Below are 20,362 nucleotides of genomic sequence, written 5' to 3' on the forward strand. Positions count from 1 at the left end.
CTCCCTCCACTTCTGATCCCTCTATGAGGATTGGTATGTGTTCCTTCATCTTACCCTTCCTGAAGTCCACAATCAGCTCTTTCATCTTACTGACATTGAGTGCCAAGTTGTTGCTGCAACACCACTCCAACTAGTTGGCATATCTCACTCCTGTACGCCTTCTCGTCGCCACCTGACCTTCTATCAACCATGGTTGTATCAGCAAATTTATAGATGTTATTTGAGCTATGCCTAGCCACACAGTCCTGTCTCCCCTTCCCCTACCACCATTCTGCAATCCCGTCTCTCTCAGGTCCCACCTCCAGCTTTGGGGCCCTTGGAGACGCCATCTTCCTCTCACCCAGCATTCCCAAACACCCCAAACCTCAGACACTACCAGCCCCCTTACCCCTCTCTGATCCTAGCTCTCATCTGTACTGGGTTTTCACCATCCCCTCTGATCTTACCCTCTCTAAGGCAGAACATTCTGTGCTCAGTAAGGGCCTTACCTTTATCCTTCTGCATCCACCTTCTGCGTGGAACTCTCGCCCACCATGACGCTGAGCTCTGTCCGCTGCCTTCGTTTCTGAGCTTACTTCTTTGACAAGAACTCCCCAGCCCACAGCAATGACCCCTTCTCCCACCTTCAACCCTCCTCTTCCTGGACACTCCGCTCTGGTCTTCTGCCTGCTCTGGATCTTTTCATTGCCAACTGCCGACAGGACATTAGCTGTCTAGACTTTAACACTCCTCTCTCCAATTCTAACCATACTCCTTCTGAACACACTGCTCTCCACTCCTTCCGCACTAATCCTAACCATCAAGCCTGCAGGTGAGGGGGGTGCTGTAGTAGTCTGGCGGACTGACCTCTTTCTTGCTGAGGCCCAGTGACATCTCAGACATTCTTCAAACAGGACCCCATTAAGGGTGACCAGGCCATTGTCACCCACACCATCACTGACCTTATTAGCTCTGGGGATCACCCATCCACTGCCACCAACCACCCCACACCTCCTATTTCAACCTCCCACCCAAGATCCACAAACCCACTTGTCCAGGTAGACCCACTGTTTCAGCTTGTTCCTGCCCCACTGAACTCGTATCTGCATACCTCAACTCTGGTTTATCACCCCCCACCCCCCTGTTCAGTCCCTTCCAACCTACATCCATGACACTTTACATTCTCCAGATCTTTTCAATAAATACAAGTTCCATGGCCCCCATCACCTTATTTTCTTTGTGGATGTCCAGTCCCTGTATATTTCCATCCCCCAACAGGAAGGCCTCAAAGCTCTCCATTTCTTTCTGGACATCAGACCCAACCAGTTCTCCTCCACCACCACTCTCCTCCTTCTAGGGAAGGGAACTTGTCCTTAGTTTTAATCATTTCTCCTTTGGCTCCTCCCACTTCCTTCAAACAAAAGGGGTAGCCATGGGCACTCCCGTGGATCCCATCTAAGCCTGCCTGCTTGTCAGCTACGTGAAAAAGTCTATGTTCTAAGCCTACACTGGTGTCCAAACCACACTTTTCCTACGCTATATCGACTGCCTTGGTGCTGCTTCCTGCAACTATGCGGAGCTCGTTGACTTCATCAACTTTGCCTCCAACTTCTACCCTGCCCTCAAATTTACCTGGTCCATTTCCGACATGTACCTCCCCTTTCTAGATCTCACTGTCTCTATCTCTGGAGACAGTTCTCTACTGATGTCTATTATAAACCCACGGATTTTTACAGCTACCTGAACTATACCACTTCCCACAATGTTACTTGTAAAAATGCCATCCCCTTCTCCCAATTCCTTTGTCTCTGCCACATCTGCTGTCAGGATGAGGCTTTTCAATCTAGAATGAAGGAGATTTCCTCCTTTTTCAAAGAAAGGGCCTTCTGTTCCTCCACCATCTACTCTACCCTCAACTGCATTTCTTCCATTTCATGCATGTCTGCTCTTACCCCATCCTCCCGCCACCCTACCAGGGATAGGGTTCCTCTTGTCCTCACCTACCACCCCAACAGCTTCTGCATTCAGCACATAATTCTTCAGAACTTCCACCACCTTCAATGGAATCCCACCACAAAGAACATCTTTCCTTCCCCCTCCCCCCACAGATTTCTGCTTTCCGCAGGGATTGCTCTCTATGTGACTCCCTTTTCCATATGTCCCTCCCCACTGATCTCCCACCTGCCACTTAACCTTGCAAGTGGAACAAATGTTACACCTCCTCCCTCAATACCATTCAGGACCCTAAACAGTCCTTCCAGGTGAGACGACACTTCACCTGTGAATCAGTTGGGGTGATGTACTGTGTCTGGTGCTCCCGGTGATGTACTGTGTCTGGCCTCCTATATATCAGTGAGACCTGGTGTAGATTGGGAGACCGGTTCGCCAAGCACCTATGCTCCATTTGCCTCCAAGCCGAATATGGCCTCATCGTGACATTAGAGGCGGCCATGGATTGACATATCGGAATAGGAAGTGGAATTAAAATGGGTGGCCACTGGGAGATCCCACTTCTTCTGGCAGATGGAGCGTAGGTGCTTGGCGAAATGCAAATTATTGTAATGTTTAAATTCAAGAACCTGCACACTTTCCCATAAAGTGATGAAATTAGCGTGGAGTAAATTTCTAACATCATAGAGTAGGAAAACTGTGGCTGCATGAATTTATACCTTCATGTTTGGATTGCTCCAGTTTCCACCCACATTCCAAAGGCTTATGGGTTAGGGTTAGTGAACTGTGGTCATGCTGTGTTGGTGCCAGATGCATGGTAATGCTTGCAGGCTGCTCCCAGCACATCCTCGCTGATTTGATTTGAAGCAAAAGATGTAATTCACTGACGCAGGGTCTCGGCCCGAAACGTCGACAGCGCTTCTCCCTATAGATGCTGCCTAGCCTGCTGTGTTCTACCAGCATTTTGTGTGTGTTGTTGTTTGAATTTCCAGCATCTGCAGATTTCCTCGTGATGTAATTCACTGTATGTTTTGATGTGCAGGTGACAAATGAAGCTGATTTTATCTAATCTCAAACGTGACATGCTTATCTTTGTTACCATCATGGTAATGGGGAGTGAGTGAGGTTCTGAGATTTCCTGGCTGGGCAACATTGAAATGATATTATGCCTGAATGGGATCAGAAATCAGTGAACTATCTCACTATTAAATGTGGATTAGAAGATCCTTTTTTCAGGCATTGCTAGCTGAGCTCAGTTTGCCCTGTTGCTGATGGAACAGCTACGTCTTACACTTAAATCATAGCCTCCCTGTACATGAACAACATCACAATCTTCTCAGCTAACTCAAGGTCAACAGATTGGTCAGAATCCTTATCTGGTTTGAAGTAAACTAGGAGTGGTTGAGTCAATTTCAGAAAAAGTGTGTTCATGTTCTTTGGACCATGATTCCCTTCACCATATCCAACTACCTGCAGGTCCCAGCAATCTGGCTAGGAGAAGTTGAGATATGCACCAGGAATTAGCTGGAATGAAACAGAGTTTGGGAAAGTGAGTATGGTGGTCCCTCTCAACGGTGAAAAAATGCTGGTCATCAAGTGTGAGGTCCCCTTGTTCTGGCCCAGGTTTGTTCCATCCTCTGGTGTGGCATTCTCCATTTCTTCTGGAGATTCAAAGTGGATCATATCTGTAGGATTGTGATGTATGGCTTGCCAGAGAAAAAGGTGGGAAAACATGCCTAATTTAGATGGCTTTCAGGATGAGGGCTTTGTGTAATTGCTGTTCATTTATCTGAGGGCACACTGAGTATTGCATCATGCTGAGGATCTATCGATCCCTCGTGTTATGAAAGATGTGCCTGGCCTCTTTTCCATGAAATATTCCATTCAGTTAGATTGTGCTGCACCTTCAATCTGTTGTTGTAAAGTTTCTGTGGAAACAACACTTCTGAATGCAAGTTCTTCAGGCAGTGATATGCACAGAATGTCCTGGAGGCCCCCGCGACATAAGTTGATGATAGATCCTGTCAAATGGATCCCCACATTGACAGTTTAATTCATTTTGTAGAATACCTCATCACCAGAACTCTCAAACAAGCACAAAGACCTCATTTCCAAGGCCTGTGGAAAAATAAGATCTCGAACTATTGAATAGAATAGCATCCATTTATAAAACGTGGAGGCGTTCTGCCACAGTGTCTTCTGTGTTTCTAACTTGAGAAACAGAGCAGAACAGCACCTATGGTTCTTCCCATCTGCAGTGTGGCCTTGTTGCCAAGGTAGTATGTTTTTCTTCGTCAAATGGTATAGACTGATTATCATATCCATTGCTATGCTTGGGACTGACAAGATACGGAGACTCCGGCAAAGCTGGCTGTATTAGAAGTTCTTCCCAACGGAACAAAAATGTTCCCCAAACACTTGTTAGATGCAGATAGTGACAAATTGAGTTGCATATACTTCGATTTATTCAGGCTGATCAGTGTGAAATTTGGTTGATCACTGGCTAGCACACAAAAGTGCCATTAGAATTGGCCATGGTTGCTCTCACATGGGAAAGGGGAAAATTTGAAACTCTTAGTTTTGATAGCTAATTGGCACCCTCTGTTGGTGGTGTACTTGTGTGAAAGTTCAATAGCAAGAGGCTGTTGAGTGGGAAGCTGAGCAACACACGCAAAATGCTGGAGGAACTCAGCAGGCCAGGCAAAATCTGTGGGGAGAAAAGCACAGTCGATGTTTCGGGCCGGAACCCTTCAGTAGGACTGGAGGAAAAAGCTGAGGAGTAGATTTGAAAGGTGGAAGGGAAGGGAGAGAGAATCACCAGGCAATAGGTGTAAGTTGGAGGGGGAGAGATGAAGCAAAGAGCTAGAAAGTTGATTGGTGAAAGAGACAGAAGGCCATGGAAGAAAGAAAAAGGTAGGGAGGAGCACTAGAAGGAGGTTAACATGGGTAAGGAGATAACATGAGAGGGGGTAAAGGGGATGGGAAATGGTGAAGGGGGACAGGGGAGGCATTACCCAGACAGAATATAAGGTGTAGTTCCTCCAGCCTCAGTGTGGCCTTATCATGACAGTAGAGGAGGCCATGGATGGACATATTGGAATGGGAATGGGAAGTGGAATTAAAATGGGTGGCCACTGGGAGATTCTGCTTGTTCTGTACATGACCCCAACAGTGTGTACAGTACTCCTGGTGTGGCCTCCTGTATATCGGTGAGACCCGACATAGATTGGGAAACTACTTCGTCGAGTATCTACGCGCTATCCACCAGAACAAGTGGGATCTCCTAGTGGCCACCCATTTTAATTCCACTTTCCATTCCCTTTCTGATATGTCCACTTAGGTTGGAGGAGCAACACTTCCTATTCTGTTTGGGTAGCCTTCAACCTGATGGCATGAGCATCGATTTCTCAAACTTCCAGTAATGCCTCCCAACCCCTCCCCCACCTGCCACCTTTACCATTTCCCATCCCCTTTTCCCCCTCTCGTTATCTCCTTGCTCACCCTTAACCTCCCTCTGATCCTCCTCTTCTCCCCCCCCCCGTTTTTCCTTTCTTTCACCAATCAACTTCCTAGCTCTTTACTTCATCTCTTTCCCTCCAAGTTTCACCTATCGCCTGGTGTTCCTCTCCCCACTCCCCGCACCTTTCAAATCCACTCCTCAGCTTTTTCTTTCCAGTCCTGCCGAAGGGTTTCGGCCCGAAACATCGACCGTGCTCTTTTCCGTAGATGCTGCCTGGCCTGCTGAGTTCCTCCAGCATTCTGTGTGTGCTGCTCGGATTTCCAGCATCTGCAGATTTTCTCCTGTTTGTGAATGGGAAGCTGTCCTTGGCCAATTGGCATCAAGGCTCTAGCATAAGTAATAGCCACTTAGTGACCTGAGAATGTGGAGCCACCTACCATCAAAGAGGCAATGGCTTCACATTTGGAATAGAGTAGAAAAATGGAATGGTAAAACCAGTAAGAAACATAAAGGAGAACTTAATCCAAGCAGTGAGTATTTGTACAATTCATTTATATGGTTATTTACAAGTATTTAGATCAAACTACTCAGTTTCCACAGGGCTTCACAGATTATTAACTGTTCCAAATGTTAGGTAACCAATGTAACATTCTTTAAATGGAGAAGTCTAAAATATCAATGTGTGTCCTGGCTGTTTTGTTTACAGTTCGTTGAACTGAGACAGCCGATGACTTATGAAGCTTAGTACATTAAAAATATCTGCAATAACTACTTGTTTATCCCTTGGGCTGTAATATTCTTGATGAATAAAAGCAAAGACCTGTGGATTTTGAAATGGTAAACTATTTAAAATTGGAGGGGAGAGGTCTGCCTGGTAAAATATTAAACTATTTTCAGGTCATAAATTACTAACACAGAAATGAAATGAAAATACACATATACCAAGCAACACAAATGTCAGATCAAGTCGATGTTCTACAACAGTTTAAGGAAATTTATAGTCGAATCACTGGGTAAACCTCTTAAATTATGCAAGTTTTAAAGCGTGTTCTTCTGTAATGGATGTCAACATTTACTTTGCTCAGAATACATGGGATATAGGAGCCAATGGGATGATAGAATCATGAATTTAGTATTTTCTTCTCTCTTGATCCAATCCAGTAAACACCATATCAAACAGGATGACTGGAGTCTCAGGAAAAGGTGATCTTGAAAGAACACTTCCCTTCCCCTCGAGCTCATGAGTTCCATGCTCCTGTTCCAATGTGGCTCAATGTGGAATCAGGGATAGCTTTGATCACACAGTGCACACTCACGCACTGTATTTGTTTTATGCCGCGACGGTTAAATCTGCAGGAAAGCATTGTTGTATTCAGATCCATTATGAGTGTGTTAAATCTAGAGCATGGATTCCTGCCATGCTGCTGCAATCTGGATGCATCATCTTATCTATTTTTTGGTCTTTTAATGAGTTTCACATCAATTCAATTAAGATAATTTGTGAAAAGATTCAAACTTGATTTTATGACTTTCAGAACTGATGATCACTGATATAATGTTGCATCCATCCAGATACATTTTTCCCTTTGTACTTCTTGACGGCAATGAATCATGGCAGTGTGCAGTTTTTAAGGGTATTGACAGGTTTTCAGTAATTCTGTCAAAAACTTTGTCACTCAATGTCAACAGCATCAGTCCTGGTATTCATATACAGAGACAATTTAACTCAGAGGCCATGAAATGTGAATCATGCTGCTTATCGTTTTCCCTTTCTACTGACATGGGCATTTTAAACTGAACCGGGGATCACACTGATGGTCTCTGTTGTTTCGTATTGAAAGATAAGCTAACGGCAAAGTAGATCAAACTGAAATGTATTAGAACATTTCACCTAAAATATAACCTTAAATCTCCTCCAAAACTTCAGTGTATTAAATTTGTCCTGACCTGTCTTGATCTCAGCCAAAATGGGCACGGTGACACTTTAATAAGCTTTAGCATCCCCTAGTTATGGAGGGTAGAATCAGATAGGCTAATCTACCCCTTACCCACTCTCCCGCCCTGTGACTATTTTAGTGACCTATGCTGCAAAGTTGTATGTGTGGACATCTGGTTTGGATGGAATCAGGTTTAGCTGTGACAATTCACAAAGTCCGCTGACACTCACTGTCTGGGTGCACACTAAAAACAAGCTGCAGAGTGCCCAGTGATGACTCAATGCCAGCAGCAGAAGAGAAGCACAATGTTTTGTGGGAAGGGGAGGGAAAGAACCATAAATAACCGGAAAGAGAAAAGCTAGGAGACAACAGCTTTGAGGCGAAATGAAACAGTGATTTGCAGTTTGACTTGAGGTTAAACTACCCAGCTATATAAAGTAATTTCTTGAAATCTATATTTTATGTTTTATTTGATTAAAGACCAGTACACACACTAACATCCATTGTGATCTTAATTGGTAAAAAATATCACATATAAAAACAAAATAATTGTTATATTATAATCAAGGATGCTAAGATTGCTAATAACCTGGAAATTGTAAACATTTAACTACTGAATTTAGCAAAGCTGTCTTTGGGAATATTTTTGCTCCACTCTGCAATGACTTTTTAAATTATTTGATGTATCTATTCACAGAATTTCTACTGTGACATGACCGGGGAAAAATTATCCAATGACAGCAGTGCTATTATCTGAAACTGAATGCTAAATGTACCAGTTTTTTCTCTAATCTTTTATTGGAGGTGATGGCAATGATGGGGGTGGGAGGACGTGGTGAACAGGAGGAAGGTGAATGTCTAAACAAGTGCACACTATTTTTTTCATGCATAAGGGTATTGGGTTTTTATTAGTATCAGAAAATTGGGACCTAATTCCTCTAATCCAGTAAGTTCCTTTGTTATCCTAGTGAGCAGAAATGACAGACAATTTAATCAACCTATGATTTGTCACAGAATGCACAACTCCGACACCATGGGGGTGTCCTTTTTTTAGGCTGCAGTTTTTAAAAAATCATATTTATTTGGTGCAAACTCAGAATTCTTATTTCTTTAACCTACTAATTTTTCCAACTCAAAGCATTCTCTTATAAACTGATTATTCTGGAGAAGAAAAGTGATTCTTTAATTAGTTGCTTAATGAATAATGGAGTCTGCCTATCTGCATTATGCCTGAGTATGAATGCATCTGAATTCTTCAGAACTATGAGAATGACTGACACTGGAAAAGCAATTCATTTGAGATGGTGTTTTTTTCTTTTGAGATTTAAAACCATAAAATATTTAGCAACTAAATAGCCAAACCATATATTGGCTGAGATACTCTGTGAAGACAAATTATTTTGAAAGTGCTGGACCTACTCAAGATGAAAAAGTAATTGTCAGTTTTCCAAGGCAAACTGAATCTAATTAAGTTTCAAACAGTATTTTGTAAGATGTGTTAGTTCAGATTGAATACTCTAGTGATTTTTGTTTTACTGTGTATTTACACAACTAACATGAATGATTGCATTGAACAGAACTTTATTTAGATTGATTACAGCTTTATGTGTTCGTACTTTTATCTTTCATTTTGTCTAAACAGGAGAGCTGACTGGATCCTTCCATTACCAGCCAAACCAAGAAACTTATAATTGTAATGAAGGTGGTGATGACAAGGTAGGTGCTTCACAATAATTTTAACAATTAACAATTTCTATCAATAGATAATTTCAAAATGTTGTGAGTGGGGAGGGAAATGACACTCCTGATCACTGTTACTATCAATGCTGTTAAGGACAGGATTTGTTGATGAGAATTCAAAATTTAATGAGAAAAACTGAAGAATAAAATGGTGTAATTGCCATTTGTGTAAAAATTTAAATGCAAGGTCTGACTAAACTTTATTGACAAACTACTGAGAGTAAAATGAAATTTTATGAATGACAATTAATCATCAATTTTAACATTAAGCAGAGAAGAAATCTCTTCGAATCTTCATCACATTTATCTTTATTGATACTTTAATATGATTTTCCATTAACTTTTTCAAAGTCCTATGAATGGACAATGCAATAAACGTTCTGAAGAAGCCTATTCAAGTGCAATGTTCTAATAGTTATACACGAGTGTGTCCATTTCATACACATTTCGATTTAAATTAAATTTGGAGGAAAATTCACAATCTTTCAGTGTAGAAATAAATGTTGGTAATGTAGGAGCATATTAAATAAACACCATTTGAAGCATTAGTATCATCTTCTTGGTATTTTGATTGTGATCGAGTATATACAATTTATTGTTATCCTACTGTTAAAATGGTAAATGAGGGTATAAATATTGATCTTGGATTGTTCAAGTACTAGTTTTTAGTCTGGTACCTCTGCTTTCTCCAGCATTACACATACGAAAATCAATGTTCATTCTGGATTGGAATACCAGTTTCCAGCACTCAAACTATACAAGTGGTGACATTCATTTAGATATTGCTCATCTCAGGTTGTAATTGCAAAGACTTTTTATTACATCAGATGCACAAGTAATGATAATATTTCTGGTGTAACACAACCTTGGACCTGGCCAGGAGAGATTAGATTACTGGGATCCAAACAACACCATTGGGCATTTGTGCAATCTAACCTCACTGCCATGCATTGCACTGCTACTGTAACGTGATTTAAAATGGATTTCCCTGAGAAGGCCCCAGCACAGTGTTTTGGGGAAACTGACTCAGGTGAGCCCCTTTACCTCATTTATAGGACTCCTTCATCCCCACCAGCCCTCGTAGCCACCTAACTGCCTCCCAACTCTTATGTAGGCTCACAATGCTGGACTCACCTTCATATCTCCTAATTCACAAATCTATCTCCACCTTCAGCTTTGAAGTTAATGGACATGGTAGGAGTGAGATCAATTTGCTGTCTGAGTGGTGTCACAATACCAAGCTTGCACTCAACGTGAATAAGAACAAGGAAATGATTGTGGACTTCAGGGAGGGGAAGTCAAGGAAATGCACACCAGTCTTCATTGAGTGATCACCAGTGGAAAGGGTGAGCAGTTTCAAGTTCCCGGGTGTCAACATTGCTGAAAATCTATCTTTGACTCAACATATTGATGCAATTACCAAGAAGGCACAATAGTGGCTATACCTCATTGGGAATTTGAGGAGATTTGGCATATCATCTGCAGATGTGCTATGCTGAGCACTCTTAAGTGATTGCATTTCCATCTGGTATGGAGGGGTCACCACATAGGGTCGCACAAAGCTGCAGAGACTTGAAAACTTAGCCAGCTGCATCATGAGCACTAGCCTCTGCATCATTAAGGACATCCTCAAAAAGTGATGCCTCAAAAAGGCGGCGTCCATCATTGAGGATTCCCATTAATTTATAGTTCTTTTATGAATTGCACTGTACTGCTGCTGCAAAACAACAAATTTCACAACATATGCCGGAGATGTTCAATCTGATTCAGATTCTGATACATGGTGTCATTGCAAAACATTCTAAAGTGAGGAAAGGCCTTTCCTCGTGTGAGTGAAGTTTCAGCTTTACTCAATTTTCACAGAACAGTCATTTGTGCATCGTGCAGTGACTAAATAACACATCATCAGAGGTACCAATGGCTTCCTTATCATGTGTCTGCTGAACCAGAAAATATTCTGAAATCTTCCATACCACCATAGAGCTTTCAAACCTACTGCATGGGACTGTGCCAGGATCCTGAGGATTTGACTGCCCTGCACCTGTTATATATTAAATGATAGGTAAGTGTTGGGAATTAATGGAAAACGGAATCACTTAAGATACCAAATGGGATTTGCATGATTAAGCCAGAAAATGCCACTTCAATTTTCTAATAATTTTAAGGCAGATTTTGGGTCTCCAGATCACAATTTAATAACTAAGTCATGTAAAGGAAGCTTGTGCCATTATGAGTAATTTGATTGTTCTTGTCCATAAGCCAACATCTTGGCAGGCAGATTAAATGGTGGTGTGTCATTAGTCAGATACTACACAGTTAGCTTTTAAAAAGGCACAGCATTTTCTTTAATGATTGTATCTATAAAACTGTTGATTTCCTTGATTATAATTATCTGTATTGGCTGTAAGAAAAAGGAATCATTGATTTATTTCCAAAATCCATATTGTACTGTAGGAATATAATAGCAATATAGGCAGCTACACCAATGCAACAACTTGTACAAGCATCAATGTGAGCATTGTCTGTATGGACTGACTTTCTTTGTCATTAACAATAATAATAACATTGGTCCCTTTAACTCTTTAAAAAAAAATCCCAGTTGCTTTACTGTGGCATTTAAAGAATAGCTACCCAAGCCAGGATGAAAGGTATAAGAAGATATAACCAATGGTCACGTGTAGGTTGGTTCGGATATAAAGAACAATTGGGTAACCTGCTAAAATTGTCGTTTCCCTCTATCTAAATGTCCAAGTTGAAACAACCATCTCTGCTGAAATTTCTAATGTATTTCTCTTTTATTCTTTTACCACGATACAATGGCTGCAGTTCACTTTCAGTAGACTGTATGCAGCTACAAAAAGTAGTTTTATCTCTATTAATCATTTTTTAAATTTCAAAAGTAAACTTCATTCATAAAAGCTGTACATGAAATATGAAACAGTACATGGCTTTCTGTTCATTCACAATGGCATCCAGTCTGTACATTCATAGTGTTGTAACACTACATATTCAGGTTAATACATTCTATTAACAAAGCAATAACGCCAGTCGTGGCTTCTTTGAACAATACAACATTGAAGTGGTTATTGGTCTTTTACATGCACTAAGTCCCTCAGTATCTAGTGCAGACAGGAGTTTAGGTTGTAGTCCTTCTCCATAAAGTCTTTTTGGTAGCTACACCCAAGTTTCCATGCATCCTTGAACAAGTCATCCTGCAGCCGGGAATGTGCCTTCTAGACTGGAATACCAACAAGTTTTGGACAGATCAAAGTGCTGCTTTTACTGAGTTGATGATTTTCCAGCAGCACTTGATGCTTGTCTTGGTCTGACAATGTGGTTGGTGGTGAAGAGGAATGCCGTGGATCTACAGAGGCCATAGGCAATGCAGAAGATCAACGGCCTATAAATTACAAACCTCTCTCAACTGATCAGGACTCTTGCATCTTTTTCTGGACCCTCTTTGCAAATGCACATTCCACAAAAAGGTGAACTTGCCACAGCTGTGTTGCTTTATTCAGATTTAGATTCAATTAAAAAATAGAGGGCAATGTAGAAGGGGAGAGCTAGACTGATTTTAGAGAACTTTAAAAGGTCAGCACCACATCATGGTCGAAAGGCCCGTACTGTGCTATTACGTTTTATGTTCTATTTACTTAAAACATGTATATTGAAATGAAATTACACATTTGAGTGAGACTCCAACTGTGCAGGAGGGATCTGACTGCAAGGGCTACTCTCCATGCTAGCACAGCAAGGTCTTGGTGCTCCATTAATCTCGGCTCAATTTGAGCCCAGAGCTTGCTAATGAAAGGACATTCTGTTCATTTGCAACATAAGCCAGCCTCTCTCCCTCTCTCTTGAGGTTGTAAGTTGACAGTGATTATTTATATTGCTAACAACTTTACTTTCAGAAGGACATCAGTCTGAGTGTTTTAAGCCTAACAATATCTTTTACCTGGGCTGATAAGTATAATCCGATAGCTATGACTGTAAATAAGAACAGATATTTTGAGAAGCATAGCATATGATTGATTGCACCATTATGAAGTGGCCTGCACTAATTAGACTGCTGGGATATACAGTAGCCACTTGGCCCACAACTGCTCTAACATATGCTCTATTGTAAAGCATCAGCAGGTACACAAGAACAAATGGTGAGCTGGTTCTTGCTATTTTTATGTAAAGGCCAAGTAAAACAACGGTTGTAATTTGATAATCAAATCTCAATTAATTATTTTTACTTTGCCATTCTACCTGACCTTTGACTCCATGGTTTGCACTTTGTGGCTGAATCTATATTGAGTTAAAAAGCATTATTCTAATTTTTTTTTAAAATTAACATTTGCTGATCAAGATCAAAGTATTCCGAAGATCCCTGAAATTTATAGAAGGATGCAATTCAGCCCATTCTGCCTGTGCTGGCCCTTAGAGAGAGTTTACAATTTAGTCCCACGCCACAGATTTCACCCTTTCACACTATAAATTACATGCCCACTTGCCTTTGAAATTTTTCATGGCTAGCCCTACATGTACATGTCGGGGTTGGGGGGGGGGTGTGGAATCTACTCATTATATTTCCATACTTCTGCATTCACTTTAAACCTATTGTTACTGGCATAGTTGGCTGGGAAATCCCTTAAATCTTTGAAAGCTATAATCCCTTTAGTCATTCTTCACTTTAATGAGAACAATTCTAACTTCACCAGTCTTCCTGCCAAACTCCTTCTGGACCATACTGCAAATCCATAAGATCAAAAGACATGGGAGCAGAATTAAGCTATTTGGCCCATCAAATCTGCTCCACCATTCCATCATGGCTGATTTTAAGAGAGCTATAATAATGTATGATACTAGAATCTCACAAAATATTTTAGACAAATTGGCTATCTCCTGATTGGCAGGAGATAGCCAACTGACAGAATGTCACTTTTCTACCGATGCTGAAGACGTACCCCCTCCCTGGAGAAAGCAGGCAGTATGTCTTAAGCATCGCCAGAAGTACAACGTTAAAGCACTCAAAGACCTCACAAAGCCAGTCTTTTCTTACACAGTGTGTTCTGGCCATTAGAGGTGCCGTTTGTTTTGTATGAACATCACTTCCTGTGTGTAAGCTGTTTATTGCATCATTTCCTGCGCGGGTTAATTTGGACTTCAACTTGAAGCACAAGGTAGAAAGATGTCGATCTACGTCCTTTCCTTATTTGCCCTTGAAACAGCAATATCTTTTCACAAGTAAGATTATATTAAAACCCAACCCCTAAAGGAAGTTTCGGCCTCGTGTGATCTTTGAGAAGATGTTTAACTCGCTGCACGGCTTCCGAGCTGAGCAATTGCCAAGAGCTGGAACTGAGGTCAGAACGTGGTGCATCGATCGCGTCACGGCAATGCTGGAGTGAATCTACAATTAGCATATCTGCAGCACGAGCTGCAGCAGAGCCAGAACGGCAGCTAATGTTAAATGCAAAGTTAAGAAGCAGACAGAGAAAGCTTGCCTTGGCATGCATAGAGCACGTGTAGGCATAGAGAGAGCGCGTGTTGAGGCTACTCCAAATGCACTCAAGGAAGGGTGTGAAGCTGAGGCAGAGGCAAAGGTGTAGGAAACAGCAGTCATCTTAGACAGTGTTAAGTCTACAACTAGGATCAGTCATGCTTTGCTGTCACGAGAGCCAAATCAGCTTACTAAAGAATATGTCCAAATCCATTTAGGCTACAAAAACATGTTCCAGTTCTACGACGAGTAGATGTGCGCACCACACAGCTAACATGCCTTTCACCGAGTCCAGGTATTGACAGTCAAAGTCTACAACAGCAAAGACATACAACATCCCCTTCTGCAGTTTCATCACAGCAAACACCGCAGTCAAGAGTTGTTACTGATACCAATCCTAACTGCACAGACATGGGCAGACTAAACTTCCACCCACCTCAGCACACACATTTGCTAAACCAGTCTCCACAAAGCCCTCATTCAGGGCATTAGATTTGGTTTGGTATCTGACTTGTTAAGATGTATTCACAGCAGGACTAAAAGTGTTGGACTACCGGTTAACTGTCGTGCAAGTTACACTTCCGCAATGGCATGGAAGAACTAAGTCTCAAACCGAGTGAAGAGCTCGACCTTCGTTGCAAATGGCGGGATGGGGAATTACTGCAACATGTATAAGAAGGTTAGAGCAGTGCATGTTAATAATCCACCTATGGGTATGGACATACTGTGGCGGGTTTGGAAGTGCTTTGCTTCTCCAGAGGCAATCGAAGAATCTCGCTTCAGCAGACTCGATAATTTTGCAAAGCTTTCACACAAAAATCCCAGAAGCTTTACTGAACCTTGCAGATCTGTTGTTGGAATTGCAAGCCGCAAAAAAATGAAGGTGACATACTAGGACTGAGTTTCTTGGACACACCCTATAGTGGAGAAACTACCAAAAACAGTGGATAACTGAAGGGTTCAGGTATAAGGTGAAACATCATGCTCCCTGTCCGCCATTTTCATTCCTTGTGAAATCCATCTGCTATGAAATGCCCCTACTTTATGCACTCAACTTTCAGTACCATGTCATTCAAAGAGAGATCTTCAACAACAGCATGGAAAACCAACACCCCTATCACAGTCAAACAAAACTGGAGTAAAAAACTCCATCATGAACCCAGATAGACAATACTAGTCCATAAGAAACCTCACCCCTTAATGAAATGCAGAAGATTCAGAGAAAGTCCGCTTGCAAACTGGAGACACTTTCTAAAAGAGCACTCAATATGTTTCAAATGTTGTGCTTCAAATGAGCACCAAGCAAAGGACTGTAAAGCTACTATACACTGCACAGAGTGCAACAGTGACCAGCACATATCAGCACTTCATTCACGACCAGCACTTTAGGCTACTACTGGTCCCAGCACACCCGCAGGAAAGCACGGCGGGGGCCAGCTGAGCATCCGCATGCACAGAGGTACAGTATGTGGGAAAAGCTTCCAAGGCAAGTTATGCTCTAAAATTTTTCTAGCCAACATCTACCCAAAAGGACATCCTGAGCAAAAAATAAAGGCTCTGACGTTGGATGATCAGAGTCACGTGCCATTGGCAAAATCAACATTCTTTGACACATTCATTATTCGTGGATCTGTTACCTCACACACTCTACGGACATGTTCTGAGACATCAAAAACTGCCAGATGAAGAGCCAGTGGATTACTCATAGAGTCAAGAGGAGCGGAGGTCTGCTTATCCTTGCCAACTGTCATTGAGTGTGATTCACAACATCAGGGAAGAAATTCCAACTCCGGATGCCACAAGAGGTCTCCAAGCTGATCAGCTCACCCTCTCCTCATGGTTATCTGGCCCAGCATTTCTTGCTGATTCCCACCAGAAACATAATCAAGGCCTATATTTTCGATGTGAGAACAATTAAAGACTGTGTAATAAGACTGTTTTTAAGATTAGTCTCTGAGACTATCTTTCCTTTAGCAAGGACTTAATGAAATGATCATGGCTTTTGTTTTAATAGTTAAGTTTGACATATGGATGCCAAGCGGGAAGTGTTTTGGGGAGCGGAGGTGTAGTTCTTTTTACATGTCCATTACTATCTGTACATAAGAATTTTTTTTATAATTTCCTGTGCGGGTTAATTTGGATTTCAACTTGAAGCATACAGTGGAATGTCATTTATCTCCATCCTCCATCCTCTTTTTATTTACCCTTGTAACAGCAATATCTTTCCTCAAGAAAGATCTCATTAAAAATCCCAAAGGAAGTTTCTGTCTGGGGTGATCTTTTAGAAGGTCTTTAACTCATTGCATCGCTTTGTATATCTGCCCTGCAAGGACAGTGGACGGTATCCCAAAGACAATTTGCCAGCTCCCAGTCCATGAGACCTGCAGGATGCCCGCAGCTTGCGGGCTGCTGTGAAGTCCACCATAATCGACACCTGTTAAGAGGCTCTTGGCTTTGATATTTATGAAGAGCTTGGTCTGGTTTGATGAATGACAGGGGGAATTCAGGGGCTCATTAAGCAACCACAGAGGTACAACTGAAATGACTGATGGACAGACTGAACAAAGGAGTCTCAGTAGCTCACTGACACCCAAGAAGACAAAGCCCATCCACTGGCAAGGCCCCATCCTGCTGACAAACAAGAATGAAGCTGAATTAATCAGGGATTAGGGAGATTGTTAACACCTGTAAGAAGGAACATTTCAAATAATTGTAAATCACTCTTTGATTCCATCCTATAAAGAATTATTATCCAGCATTTCTGCTATTCCTGAAAGGCAGTCAGTCAAGGCTGTGCCTAATTTAAAAAGTATGACAAGGCCTCTAGAGCAGACATTAACCCTGCTGATTTTCTCCCATCCTTGACTTTGGACACCATGTGTACCTAGGATAACCTCTCCTTCAGCTGCATTAGCATAGCTGGTCAACTGACTTAATAACATATTAGCATGCCCTTGTAATTTTACCATAAAGTATTTTTAAAAACCACAAAACAACAAGACAAATTGCTGCTATAAAAACATACCTGGATTTTGCAATATTTGGTGGTCACCATGAAACTGGCAGCAATTTAGTGATTTCCAAACCTGGGACATCCTAATTTTCCAATGAATGATTTAACATGCCTCTACAGGCTATATTCTTCTCCAATGGATCCATGGAATTGCCCTACTAAATACCAAGGAGCAGATGCTGAAAATATCAGATAAAATAGAATGGAAGAAGATTAGGCAACACCTGTGTGGAGGAGAAGGGGGGTTAATGTTCTCTGATCATTACATCTAGTGTTTTGGAGAAAGGTCATTGACCTAAAACTTTGACTCTGTTCTTATTTATTTATGATTAGCCTGAAATATTTGAAATAATCTTATTGAAATTAACTCTGTTGCATACCATCCAATCAAGTGGTTAATTATTACTTTGCTTGGTCATGAAAACTTAATTTTATGTACATAGACTGCAATTCACTTGCTCCTTAAAATATAATTTCTTCAACATGGCGCCGAGTTGTGGTCTCCGTTGAAGTCATGGCTCATAGACAATTAGTTTTTTCAGATTTTTTGATTTTTCAGGGATGGTTTTTGAGGCCAGAGAGGGTAGTTAGAGGTTAATTTAAGATTTGGGGACAGGAATGTGGGGGAACTGGAGGACAGGCCACAATCTACGCTTCCATTCCACATTCAAAGGCCAGCGGCTTGGACGTAGTCAAATGTCAGACTAGCAGAGTGGTGAGAGCATTCAGGGACCTGTCATTAATGAGTCCGGTGATCAGGCTTTCATCCAGGACATTCATCATCAGCTTTGAATTCCGGGTTGACACAGAAGATCAAAGCTCAGAGAATGATAGGAGGCCCCGATCAAAGTCTGAAGGTCGATTGGAAGCTCAGAGTTCACAGCCCAAAGGCCAGAGCCCTACATCTGTGGATCTCTGTGGGTCGGGGCACACTGTTTGTGAATCCACAAGTCCACCGGAGGCTGAAGATAGCCTGTCCTGGGATTAGAGGACTGTGTATGTGTCTGGGTGGGTGGCTGAGTGAGAGAAAAGGGGGAAGTCATTGCTTAGTGTGTTCTGCTTTGTTGTGTTCTGTGATGTTTTGCTGAGCTTTGTGGGCAGGCTAAGTTTGCACTGGAATATACCCCTAACACGTCCTTAGACATATTGGTTGTTAATATAAATGACGTCTTTCACTGTATGTTTCAATGTGATAAATAAATCTGAATTTCACATTTATTTAAAAATGTATTTAGATATTTTTGCTTTTAGCTCAATCATATGTAGTTATCTAGTATTCTATTAAAATTATGAAGATATTTAAAAATGTTTAATTCCATCCCAAAGAAATCTATTAAGTCCCTATTTCGTACATTTCCTGCATGGGAGTTAAGTCAAAGGTCATACCTAATTTCAGAAAAAATAACAAGGACTTGAGAGCAGACGGTATCCCTGCTGATTTGTACTGTTTCTTCATGTTGTGTTGCCTGTGGAAAATATCTTCCATGCAAAAATACAGAAAATTATGGAAACACTCAGCAGGTCAGGCAGCATCTGTGGAAAAAGCAGCTAATGTTTCATGTTGAAGACCCTTCGTCAGTTCTCAAAAAGTATTCTGCAGATGCTGTGATCAAATCAACACATACAAACAAGCTGGATGAACTCAGCAGGTCGTGCAGCATCCGTATACCGCCCGACCTGCTGAGTTCATCCAGCTTGTTTGTATGTGTTGACTTAATCAGTTCTGCCTGATCTACTGTGTGTCTCTTTATTTCAGGTTTCCAGCATCTGCAGATGTTTTTTGTATTTCCATTCACTGATATATATTTGTTTTAAAATTTGATACCCTAAGTGAAGTCCCAGATCCTGTGGTGCAGTTTGGAAGTAGTATTTGAGGTGGTGGGGGGGAAAGCGGGGGAAATCAGCAAAATAGTGGTTGGGTTAGTGGTCCTGCTAAGAATAAATCTTCATAATTTGTATTCCTACTCAATTAGGAAAAAAACCATAAAGAATAAGTTTTACATTTTTGAGATTCGGAGAAAGATTAATTGCAGAGGGGAATGATTCAGAACAGAGCAATTTGGCTGAATGGCCTATTTCTGTGCTGTTTATAGTGTTTTTCCTTGTCTTTATCCCTCATCTGCACCTCCCTAACTCTGACCCAAACTCATTCCTTCCTACTGTGATTTTCACACCTGCCTCTTCACCATTCCTTCCCTTTATTTTCCAGTTTGTTGGAGCTTTTTAAATACCTAATTCCCAGTTCTGATCATTGTGGTGTCATGTGTTTGGGATGGCTTTTAACTCAAGCACGCATTTTGTTATTTGTTGCACTGGTTATGCAATTCTTTTTAAAAAAAATGTCAGCACCTTGAACTTAAAACACAATGTCTTTTCAACGTTTTGACATTTTTCCGTAAACTGACTGACTGTTTAATAATGCACTATCACCATCACACTCAATTCCTTGTCTCACTCTGCTAGTCATTATTTTTGCTTGCACAAATCTTGACTCCTCTCCTGCTACTATGAATAGTTAGTGTAGATAAATTGTAAAGTCGATTACCAGAAATCACTTGTTTCTAAATTTTACTTTCCTAAGATTAGTTACACTATTAATGTTTTAAGATGACCATTATTTCTTCTTCCTTCCCTCCCTTTGAGAGGAGAGGTCGTTAGATTATGGACACCCTCCAGTGCTCCACTCATATTGGCAATTAGTGAGCCTACACACATTATTACATACATAAATCTGCACATCTACACTTTAATAATCAATCTTCAAGAATTTTGATTAGCTTTCCCCTTCCATGACC

General features: G+C 41.3%; 1 protein-coding gene across 2 annotated transcripts in view; it reads left to right on the forward strand.

Moving 5' to 3' along the window:
* The window catches only part of rnf44 (ring finger protein 44), a 158,712-nt gene that overhangs the window by 28,445 nt on the left and 109,905 nt on the right, over positions 1-20,362 (forward strand). For both annotated transcript variants that reach the window (XM_073067602.1, XM_073067603.1), the window contains exon 2: positions 8,969-9,042. In XM_073067602.1, the coding sequence (XP_072923703.1) occupies positions 8,969-9,042 (74 nt within the window). The remainder of the gene's footprint in view (positions 1-8,968; positions 9,043-20,362) is intronic.

This window comes from Hemitrygon akajei, chromosome 15 (assembly GCF_048418815.1).
Source record: "Hemitrygon akajei chromosome 15, sHemAka1.3, whole genome shotgun sequence".
Taxonomy (NCBI): domain Eukaryota; kingdom Metazoa; phylum Chordata; class Chondrichthyes; order Myliobatiformes; family Dasyatidae; genus Hemitrygon; species Hemitrygon akajei.